The sequence below is a fragment of the Lissotriton vulgaris genome, chromosome 11, assembly GCF_964263255.1.
Source record: "Lissotriton vulgaris chromosome 11, aLisVul1.2, whole genome shotgun sequence".
NCBI classification, from domain to species: domain Eukaryota; kingdom Metazoa; phylum Chordata; class Amphibia; order Caudata; family Salamandridae; genus Lissotriton; species Lissotriton vulgaris.
This window is the reverse complement of record NC_141699.1, coordinates 1,069,032,231-1,069,044,237: the sequence shown is the minus strand read 5'-3', so window position 1 is coordinate 1,069,044,237 and position 12,007 is coordinate 1,069,032,231. Positions and strand designations below refer to the sequence as shown.

General features: G+C 45.2%; 1 protein-coding gene across 3 annotated transcripts in view; it reads right to left on the bottom strand.

Moving 5' to 3' along the window:
* The window catches only part of LOC147684099 (mitochondrial ubiquitin ligase activator of nfkb 1-A-like), a 30,268-nt gene extending 18,494 nt beyond the window's left edge, over nucleotides 1–11,774 (bottom strand). Inside the window, exons 1-2 of one of the 3 annotated variants that reach the window (XM_086944455.1) lie at nucleotides 11,629–11,774; nucleotides 2,009–2,148 (exon numbers count right to left, since the gene is read on the bottom strand). In XM_086944455.1, coding sequence (XP_086800581.1) covers nucleotides 2,009–2,125 — 117 coding nt within the window. In that variant the 5' untranslated portion in view covers nucleotides 2,126–2,148; nucleotides 11,629–11,774. Of the gene's footprint in view, nucleotides 1–2,008; nucleotides 2,149–11,367 lie in introns of all 3 variants that reach the window. The other 2 variants (XM_086944457.1, XM_086944456.1) reach the window with 2 other exon arrangements.
* Between the last annotated feature and the right edge of the window lie 233 nt (nucleotides 11,775–12,007).

Below are 12,007 nucleotides of genomic sequence, written 5' to 3'. Positions count from 1 at the left end.
TCACCAAAAAATGTAGGTAGCCCATTGGTTACTACCTGCTAGGCTATTAGCGCCCCTAAATTCAGTATTTAGGGGCACCACTGAACCTTGATCCTCAGATTCCTGTAGCCTACTAAGAAGAAGAATGAAAGAAGACGCAGTGCAGCAAAGCCCGAAGACGACTACTAACTTGGCCCCAGCCCTATTGGCTTGTCTCCCGCTTTAAGATCCTGCGGAGAAGTTGACGCCTGCCCTGTGGCAAGCGACCGACGAAGACTGCTAACTATTTAACAAATGCCAGATCTCCCAAGGACAGTAGCCCTGTCCAGAAGAATCCATCTACAAGGACTCTGGATCCAGGCGGATCCGGGTTTCCTGTCCACTCTGCACCCAATGCCCATTGCCCAAGACAGAGTGGCACACCTGTCCAATGAAGTATCCCCAGTGATCCTGACTTTGACTCCAGCTGTGGCTGCTCTCTCCTGGACTCCACGAACACACCTGCAGCCTCAATACGAAAACCGCGACTGGCTCCGGTAAAGAAAATCCAACACCAAAAGGCACCACTGCATCCAGAGCCCCCAGAACTTAGGGAGCTCAGCCGACGATGCCTAGACCTCCATTGAAATCCCAACTTACCTGCCTAGCTGATGGTAACCTTTAGAAGTAATGGGGTAACCAAGTAACCCTCAGAACCTGGGTCAGGGAAATTAAACAACAAAGTGGTTCTGTTGGGAAAGGCAATTACTTTGAAAACGTATTGAATACAAAAGGAAAGATCTATCTGGTGTAGGATAAATCAGAAAACCAAACAAAAACACTGACCACAATTAAATAAGAGGGTAAATCTTTAGTATTTAACCTTCTAGCATATTATTTCAAAGAGCGTAGTGCAAGCTGTCCAAAACAACAATACAAGAACTAAGGACACATTAAGCGAGTGGGTCTTGAAAAGTGACTGAGTGCTCCAAATGATTACACAAGTACTAAACAAATGATACATACAAACAAAAACAGAAATTATTCAACATATCCACTGCAAAACATAATAGTCTCAAGGGAGTACAATTTTTCTTTAGTAGTTGAATCTCTGTGTAGGTGGATATATAGACAGAACGTTGACGTTTCGACCCTAGATGAAATGCAGTGATTTATGTACATCTATGGCGGGTCTTTATCAGGACTGGAAATGGGTAGGACAGCCTCAATTTATGTAGGTGTATCATTCAACTGTTATCTACTTTGGAGACAAACTCCAACTGCATGAATGGCGCAAGGTAATCTTTGTCGGGCGCGGTTCACTCACTGAACCGCGCCCAACTGATTGAGACGTCCCCGCTTCTCCACCCGAGCGATCGCCACAACGGCATCGCCTTACATGATCTTCTCACCGGCTGGTGTGGAAGATTTGGAATTTAAACAAAGATTACCTTGCGGAAGCCAGACTGAAAGCAAGTCAGACACAAGCCGGACTGCCATACCTTAAACCCTTCATCTTTCTAAACCAACTCAAGTCAGCGCCAACAGTACTTAACCACAAATAATACCTGGTTCCTCCAGAACAAGAGATAAATACACGTTATCTGTTTTACACTATTGATCCTGGATTTTCCAGACAGAGAGGAGATCTAGGACCAGTCTAAGGTAAGACAATTCTGGACATTCACCTAAGATATCACTAACAAGGGTCTGCCAGATGGTCATTGCATTAAGCATATTTCGCCCCTTTGTAAGAGGTGGATAAGTGGCAAAATATCACTTTGCCCGGGGTTGCAAATATTAACGGCCCTGCCCTGAAGGCAGCTCCAAATTCCATGTTGATACTACACTGCTAGCCACTTCGCTTTCCGCTAGGCATGATCTTCCATCACAAGTGGTTCCTAAAGACGCAAGAGAAGTGAGTTCCAACTAAGCCTTAACTTTGCTCAGGTGTGAATCGTCCAGACCCAGGCCCTATGCTCCACACAGAAGTTCCTCTAGAACTAGGGCACACACGCTCCTACAGGGGTAGTTTGGAATTCATTCCTACCAGGATCTTGTTCGCAGCTTTGGCTTTCTTCCGGTACAAGTAGTAGAAGAGCCCTGAGAAAGCAACACTGGAGGTGAGGCAGATGGCTTCCAAGGGAGAGATGCTGAGGCCATCCATGGCGACAGGTAGGGTGTCTGCACCTATATAAAGAAAACATGAAGCAATATTATCACACTGCTCCATACTCAAAGGTACTGGCTTGAGCTGGGAGTAGTTCGACATCCATGAATTTTAAAGGCCTTTATCAATATTTTAAGGTTATAATTAAAGTATTGATCCTAAATACAAATTTACTGAAAAAAGTCTTTGTTAAAGCACTCAAATCATGAAAGTATAATACATTTTCCTAAATGAACTTCAGCTGTAAGGATATTGCAGTTACATTCCAAAACCTAGAAGGCACTGACATTTCTTTTTGGGACATGAATAGCCAGGGCCTGGTGTGCAGTGTCCCCTGCCCTTACTGTCCAAGTGAGAGAACAATGTTTTAGGACTTGTGGCCTCACACTCCTCTAATGTCAGCTCCAATACCTAGCCCTGTCCCTTGATGAGAGTACCATCCTGGACCGGGATGGGTGAACCAAGCACCCCCTGCATATAGTTAGTTGCAGCAGACAACGGTCCCTGTCACAGGTTCTAGTATGAAGAATGGTGGTGGCAACATATTGTGTCTTAGAAATCATATAATGTGTCCAAACCTTTTTACCTGGGTCGCAGGAGTACTGGCCTACCGGCCAACTTGTGTCAAGTTCAGTGGCTACAAGCTAACCTAAATCCTTGTGCTAACCTTCTGGCATGTGTGTGGTTGTATGTATGTGTGTGGTCTGTGTGTTACACACACAGTGCATGTCTGAGTGAGCCAAAATTAAGGAGATTTGTAGGTTCCAATCTGGATGCCCTTGACCTGTTCACGTACATAAGATGGAGATAAAGATACTTTACAAGACTTTGGAAGTGTACTACTGTCATTCCTGAATCTGGAGGGAGGTAACATGGGCACTGAAGTGGGAAAAGAGGTGGCAGGCTTCCACTTAAAAAAGTCAATAAGGTCTTTTTGCTTCAGACGTGGATAATTAGTCTTCCTGAACACTGCCATTTGGTAGGATGGTGGGGGTCGAAGGGTGAGACCTGTTGTCCAGAGTGTGAACTGTCCTTAAAAATGTCTTGTTTCTCTTCCTGATCACTGTTGGTGCCCCGTGACACTTGCGAAACGTGTGCCTGAGTGGACTTCACTGCTGTAAACATACAGCAATAATAAAAAGACATTTGTGCAGCATCAACAATGTTGATGTTGGGGGGAGGAGCTACGCTAGCAAACAAGATGGCCGCGTAAGCTCCCGGCTCCGCCGACCTCCAACTCCTGCCAGAAGATCCTGTTACTTATTCTGTTGTTTCGCCCTGCTTCCGTGTGTATGAACCGGACTGGAGCTTAACGGTGCAATCCCGAGATTTCTACCAGTTTGGTAGACAAAGATATGTTGTGTGGCAGTTTGCGGCCTAGACCAGCCTGGAAGCCGGGGTCTCGAGTACTGGCCCAGCCGGGTTTCAGTTGAACAACATCGTCTGTAGTTGTGTGACAGGGTCCGGTCTACCGAGGTGGGAAAAATTCTTGGACTGAAGTGGACGATGGTTGGCTGAATTGGTGAACATCGAAGGAGGGGTGACGACGCCCAATTGGAGCCTTGGACGGAGGTCCCTGGCGCGGTTAGGGCCCCGCCGGTGTTCGCTGGGTTGGGATCTCCGCCTGTGGTGGCTGAGTTTGGATTGTTATTCCCAACGATAAGTACCCCTCTGAAGTCATCCGTTCCGCATCCTCCTGTTCCCCACGGGGAGACTGGGCTCTCTGGGGACGCAAATATGACCGAACCCGAGCGAGGTGTTGTGGAGCGGACCGAGAGTGACCCGTCACTACGAACTGTCTTGGCAGCCATAGGGTCACTTCATGTTTGCGTTGAAGTCCACATTCATAAAATGATAGTGTGTTTGTCTGCAATTGAGCAGATGGGACAGGACCCTGGTCCACTACAAGAAACGAAACGACCCGAGATACCCAAGATGGCCACTTCGATGGAGGAAGCAGACCCCGTACTATGGGAGGCGTTGGAGCCTCTGATCAGTGTTCTTGGGGATGAGAGCAATCTTGATGCCGCAAATGGATTGTCAGGCCTACGATCGCTGCCGGCTATGGAAGGACTATTTGATGCCCCCTTTCCGGAGACTTTTGATGGGAACTGTTGTTGGTTTGGAACTGCGTCACTCCCCTACACATCGGCACAGCTAAGATGGCGGACGAAACAACCTTGGGAATCCATGACGGTATGGGGAGTCTTTGGATCTAGCGGAGTTCTCAACACTTTCATCCCTCTGCTACGTCTAGGTTTGAACTTTGCTACAGCTTTTTTGTGCATTGACCGGAAGGGGCTCACATGTCTAATCGAACGGGTCAAGGATGAGACTGTGTGATTGAGTTTGACATCGGGTATCACTGGACACGGGGTTTGCAACCATGATGCTTTCGGGAGGTTGGGCGGTGTCTGGAGCTTCCCCTGTTGCACTACTTATTTGCAACTTAATAGATTTCGAGACCTTAGTCTGGGGATTCTTGGCTCTGGCGAAGGGGAGGGGAGACCGGGGGCATGTATGAAGATGCCCTCCTCCATTTTCTACTTTTAGTATTTAGTTAGTTGGGGCAACAGGCACACTGCTAGTTGGGGTTAGGCAATAGCCATATGCAGGGGTGCAGGATGGGGGATGGGTTTATTGTTTTGTCTTCATTTTTGTTTTTATGGTTTCTTTTTCTTCACATTCTCTCTCACTTTCCTTTTATAAATATAGTTGGTGGAACATCCTGACTTTGTTGGTATTCCAGTATCCGGTACTCATGCTTCTCTTATTATCTTGATTTTATGGGTGGGCAGACTGAGGGCTTGCGCTTAATGTGAATCGTATAGTGGCACGTCCTGTTTCATATACATTAGCGTAAGTGTCTCAACCATTTCTTCATTGCTTAGTATCTATCCTGTTTTTACGTCTGCTCGCCTTATTATTATGTCTGAATGTATGGCACCTGATCTGTCTATTTCTTTCTTTGTTTTGAAAGTAATAAAAAGATTTGCAAAAAAAAACAATGTTAATGTTGTCAATGAAGTTAATGGAGACGTGATATCACCATGTATGCCATCTATATTATGTATGTATATTTTTTTTAAGGCGAAATGCGTCGGCAGTCTATCCTGTATTGCACTGTTGGTGAAATAAATGAAATTACAAGTATCCTGGTGCAGCTCCTTCCCTCTCCGCCACAAAAATGGATATGGATTCACACACAAACATATGAGAATAAGTAAAGATGAGCATCGCTTCTGACCAAAGGACGTTGAAGTGTACAAAACGAAGGCAGGTACCGGAGAGTTGAGGGTCCAAGGATGGATAATGCATGGAGACCTCTCCCAAACTACATGTAGATAACAGCATAATTAATACTGATCTTTTTTAACATGCCTTTAACTCCATTTCACACAGGAAAGCTGCTGTAAGTAGAGAACATTTGACATTAACCAATCTTAATGATCAAACTTGAATGCCCCACGTGAATAACCAAAGATTTTCTCCTCCTAGACTCGGAGCTCGGATGTAATCAAAAAGTAAGATGTAGGACTCAACAAAACGTCCATGAACATAGATTTATTGAACAGCAATGCATATTCATTGTATTTAGTACACTTCGGTATCTCTCACCATACACATGTCCATGAATATTAAACATTTAGCTACAAGGCTGTATTTCCCAAGTCCGCAGACAGACTGCCCAATCAAGTGTGGCTTCAATAATGTAATAGACTGTATCAATGCCATATCATCAATTAAGCCATTTGTTATGTCATATGTAAGACAGTCTACAGCACTACACTCTGGGCGTAATGTTACCTCATCTCTATTAATACTGAGGAATCTCAGAGGTTATAAGGGCTTGGATCAGAACCATAACAGTCCCTTACCTGAAGCTTTTCTGCGATATGAGTGGCCATTAATTAACCTGAATTCTTTTAATTTTTCTAGAACATACTTGGCCCCCTGCTGCAGTTCCCGCTAAGCACAGGTTGTGACCTTCTATCACAAACTTTGCCCAGTCCCACTGGCCTCAGCCTTTAGCTGTGTCCAGCAGACTGTGGGTGCTGGGCAAAGCAATGCGCTTAATCACCTTGCCTTACGAAACCGCTGGTCAAGGTCAAACTTGCAGGGCCTGGTCATTGGGCTGTGCCAGCAACTAATCCTCTCTGCCCCATGACACCTTTGCAGATCCACACACTGGAGGCTCAGGGCCAGACCCTGCCTCCACAGCTCATGCAGCCCCATCTGAGGCTTTCTGACTTAAGAGGCAGCTATACGTGACTCGGCCTTTGGAAGTAGTGCTACTTTCACCATCTAGATAGCTCTTCGATGGATACACAGAGCGACAAACCAGTTTTCCCAAAGTCAATTGATAGCTGTGGAAAATAGCACTGACTGGAGAGGTCACAATAGCCAACACATTACTCTTCTGACCTTGACTAATGGTGGAGAGCTGGAAATGGAGTGGTAGGCGACATTGCTTTCCCACGCTAGCCTTTACTCCTTGGTTCCTGGGTAAGGCTGAACAGCGCAATAATAACCTCTTCACCACTCTGGTCCAGAGTAGGTCAGGAGGGAAGATAGTCCATATCCATATCAAAATCAGGGAGGGCCAAGAAGAAACGGGCTTGGGTCATTGGGCGGTATACTGAAGACCAATGTGCCAGGCCAGGGAGCCTCGAAATACTAGAACCCGATGCGGAAGGTATAGACACGAAATTGCGTTTTTCTTTTTTAAGTTAGGTGCAGGTTTACAAACCATGTCTTTGAAGATGGGTGAAATAACTTGCTCAGTCAATCCGATTAACACCCAGGCAAATTTCAGTTTGCCAACCAAATTATCCAAAAAGCATTATATCATTCAAATTTGAATTTTGCCCATTGAAGTGTAGGGTTGGACTCAGACAATATTAGATGTTGTACTTTAAGAAGCATTTTGAGCTACTAAAATTATTTGGAATTTTTAAGTTTATTTCAAAAGTTCGATATGTGGTGAGAGGAATCTATATGTACGCAAGATAAACATTTTTCACCACAGTGTGAAAATATTAAGGGAGTAAATATTATCAGCCCACAATTATTATAGCTCTTTTGACAACCTTTCTTTAGATGTTAAAGTATGCTGTCCTTCAACGCCATGATTTTTTTTGTAAAGGTGTAGTTTAAATATTATTAATATATTTCTTTACTATTTGATAGAACGGTGAGGTTAGAGACATAGTTCCCCGAGGGAGCTTCGGGATGAATGTGCACTACTTTCATGAACTGAGTACTTCATCTAGGTTTATTCTTAAACTTGTAGTCCTAGTTACCCAGTTATACACAAAGGAGTGAAACTATAAGAATGCAAAGAAAATAGGAGTGGCTAGGTTCCTCCTTCAGAGCAGGCCCGGTTCTAGAGGGTGGGCCGGGTGGGCCAGGCCCACCCAAATATGAGCCTGGCCCACCCAAACAGGATGTGAGCCGTTTTTTTTACCCCCTTCTGTGTTCAGGCTGGCTCTCCTAATCCAATTCAAGAGGCTGCTGCAGCCTCTGCGCAGCCCAGCACAGATTATGGCGGCCCATTGTCACATATAGAATGACAATGGGCCAAAGCCAGCAGGCACAGCATGTGATGGAAGCTCCGGCCCTGGCCTTAGGGCGGAGGTCTTCAAACTGTGGGTCAGTGGCGGCAGTCCCAGGAGGGTGCAAATGCCTCTTTAAGTACTGAAGAATGAAGATGGCCTGGAAGAGCAACTTTTTTTTTTTTTTTGCATTTCTAGGCTGTCTTCATTTAAAGTCAACAGCTTTGCTAAAAACAACACAATATTTGATAAGTATTTTGTTGTATTTCCACGTTCAGCAACTGCACTTAAAATAATGCTCACGGATACGAGTAAAGAGGTGTTAAATAAATGCACATTAAACTAATTGATGGGACACACACATCATGAAACTTGGTTAATGTGATACCCGAGGATGTCTGTATGAGAACAGTCACACAATTGAATCCAGGATGGTGCAGTGCATAATAGTGACGTGTATTTATATAGTTTTGCGGTCCCAGCATGTAACAGAAAGCAATGTGAATATGTAGGGCATTATTCTAGAATTGTAATAAACACTGTTTAACATAGGTTGCCACACAATGATTATGTGATCAGGGCCAGTGGAATTATGTGGAAGGGGAGCACCATAGACAAATTATGCAGTATAATGCAGCACATTGTTTACTAGTATAAGTTAATTATTTTGAATTGTTTTTACTTGGTAGAACTGTCTGGGTAAAGATTTCACCCCATTAGTACCAATTTAACAGCCAAATACAGAAATAAGCTACTGAAAGTTGGCAAGTTACCCTTTGAAAAGGGCTTCCAATGCGCGCAAACACGTCACCATGTTTTGTAGTAACTTTTGATCCATTTGAGGTTCAATTGTTTTTTTAAATCTGCATGTTATACTGCACGTGGTGGATTATGTGGCAAATACATAATTATGTGAAAAATGTCACAGATGCAGAATCGCATAATTCCAGCAGTCCTGTATCAGATAAAACAAGTGCTTTAGCAGCAGTAATAGCTAACCAGACTGTACCTATTGCAGACATTTTTTATGACCATTAAAAGTACACGTTTTAAAACTCAACATCCTTACATTGCCTCTAAAAAAAAAATATTTTTTTGTCATCATGATGCTTCAAGTTATTCCATAAATGAAATCACATTAGACCCCCTCCTTGAACTCACACACAGAGGTACCTCCAGGTACCCATTAACACATCTGGGATGGTTGTTTTTATCAAAGGGTATGGGAAGTCTTTGTAAAATGGGCGCATTAGTCCCCATACCTCAGCCAACTTGGCCTCTGCTTACATGCAGATGTCCTTTCAGGTGAGTTGAGAGGGTACACAGGAAGAGATCCTGCATTCAGAAGTTCGTGGCTTGAGTGGTGCTGTACGCAGTGGGGATTGAGTGGCGCTGTAGGCATTGCGGGTTGAGTGGTGATGTAGGCGTTGCAGGTTGAGTGGTGCTGTACGCGGTGGGGGTTGAGCAGTGCTGTAGGCGTTGGGAGTTGAGCGATGCTGGGGATTGAGTGGTGATGTAGGGGTTGGGGTTGGGGGTTGAGTGGTGCTGTAGGAGGTGCACGTTTTCAGCAGGCACACTTCTTCAGCCGTCAGTGCACACTTTCACCAGGCACACACCACTATCCGTCACTGCACACTATCACCAGACATACACACCACCAGTTGTCAGTGCACGCTTTCACCGGGCACAAACACCACCAGCCGTCAGTGCACGCTTTCACCGGGCACAAACATCACCACACCTCAGTGCACGCTTCCACCAGGCACACACACCACCAGCCGACAGTGCACGCTTCCACCAGGCACACTTCCACCAGGTACACATACCACCAGCCGTCAGTGCACGCTTCCACCAGGCACACACACCACCAGACGTCACTGCACGCTTTCACTAGGCACACACACTACCAGCCATCAGTCCACAATTTCTACAGGCACACACACCACCAGCCGTTAGTGCACACATAATTTGTTAACGCATCCACAATTAACTATTGTAGCAATCGCAGTGTGGCGCACTTTACTTTTAAACATATTCATCTAAAGCACCATTGCTACAAAAATACATACACATTTTTTTGGCCTACAATTTATTGACTTTTGTTGCAATTGGGGTGCATTATTTAGCAATGCCAATAGCTCAAATTTAATTATCCCGAGACCTATTGCATTGTAAATGCTTGTTATCATTATATTGACCATGGATGCAAGGCAACAATAAAAATGTCCAGATAACTGATGATTACTGATCCTACTGGAGAGCAATCCTTTGTTGGTAGTTTTGAAATGCAGATCAACTGTATTTTATGTGGATAGCTCAGTGGGTACTGTCTTTGTCACAGTGATTCTTGTTTTACTTGCAGCTCAGAAGTTACAATCCTAACATAGAACAGTGACCTATGAACTGTCATCAAAGAGCTGCATACAAACCTGAATGGTTTAGTTAGAACTTCACATTTTGTTTGTGTTGGGATATAGTTAGAACTTCCTCAGTCTTTCATTATTCTAATGTTGCTAAAAAGAGTTAGCTTGGGCAGATATACATTTGTATTAGTATAGCCAACCCACCAACCATTAGGGTATGCTTTAAATCCTGATTTTGTGCTTCTCCAGACCATACCCTCTTAGAATATATTGCCCAACAGTATGGATGATACGAGTCCTAAACTTTCTAATCCTCATTGGCTTATGCGACATTCCCTATAGACTGATTTACCTACTTGCATCATTCATTATCTCTGTATAATGTGTGTGTGATGTGAAGTACTGTGACACCCTACACTGATATGAGTAGCGCTATACAACAAATGAAATGCATATGAGAGAGGGGCTACAGAGGGATGAAGGGCACTGTTGAAGGGTGGTAGTAATGGTATCTACGGATGAAGAGGTCATTGGTGGGGTGCGAAACAAGACTTTCGCATTAGTGCTAAAGCCGGCCCTGTCATGCCCTTTCGGTTTTTGTATATTTAATTAGCTGTCAAGTCATGAGTGCACAGACTGTTTGGTAGGCCCTCTGGGGCTGCCCAAACTAGTCATGCCCACTCTGTCCTTCTCCATAGAGGCTGCATTGGCTGCAATGCAGCCTGCATAGAGAACATGGCCTCCACATAAGGCCCTGGCTGGGCGGTGTCCCGACCAATCACAACACTGCTTGCAGCGTTGTGTTTGGCTTTGGGGAGGGAGCTTGGCTGCCTGCATCTTGTTCCTGCCAGAGGCAGGAGAGCAGGAGCCGAGAAGATGTGGGTCCCAGCCAATGGAAAGGTAAGCTATATTTTTTAATAATAATTATTATTAAATTAAACACCACCCCGCGTGCCCCCACCCCGCGTGAACCCCCTGCCCCGTCTCTCTTGCCCCGCGAGTCATGCCGGCCGCGAGTGCCGCAGTGGCCCACCCTAATGCACCATTGGCCCACCCAAATAAAAATTCCTGAAGCCGGGCCTGCTTCAGAGACCTAAAATAATTGAGAGCTTTTGGGTAAAGTTCTACTACAATGGATTAAAGTCCACCTGTATGCTCATTATGGTCACATCGGTGTTTAGAAAGGAATATTTGAAAATTGTTGTGACTAGCTATTACAAACAGCTATAATGCGTACCTTAAAACCTCAAACAAATGTATCTTCGGGTGGAGGCTGAAGTAAAAAAAAAAACTGTTCAGAACTGCAGGTTGTTAAACTAACCTGTGACCCTTGCGTCCCCTTACTAACCATTATGGGTCACATCCGTCACTCATCCCAGACGTGACGTCACAGATTTCTGTCGCAACAGGGAGTTTCATTTTTAACAGCAAAATCTTGCTAAGGGCCTTTTAAGCTCGTTCACTCCAGCAAGTGACGGCATCATTTTCCTCTGATTAATTCTCTACGCTAAACTCTCTAGTTCGCCCGAACAGACTGAAGCCCACTCCCCCACCTTTTACCCTGATCCAGGCATCACCCTACCCCACTCCTGGCCTGCTCGGCACTCTTCCACCTGGGCCGGTAGTCAGGTTCCGCTGCACGCCGGTAACCGAAGCCAAGGTGAGCCGGTCAACAGCACGTCTCACTGGGACTCGTAGTCCGCAGAAGCTCCATGTCCTGCAGAATCCAGTAAAAATGGCGTTGGTAGGACTACAACTCCCAGCGCCCCCGTCTCTGCGCCACGGTGTCACAATTTCTGCGTGAACTACAACTCCCAGTGAACGAATAGCGCGAGCTGGTGACGGAGCACCCAGACGCAAGGCCGCAGTAGAACGCGTCATCACGTCATCTAGATGCTGTGGCCCTCTTTGAATGAGCAACTGAAACGGACGTGTAGTGAGAGTTTTTAGAAATAACTCAC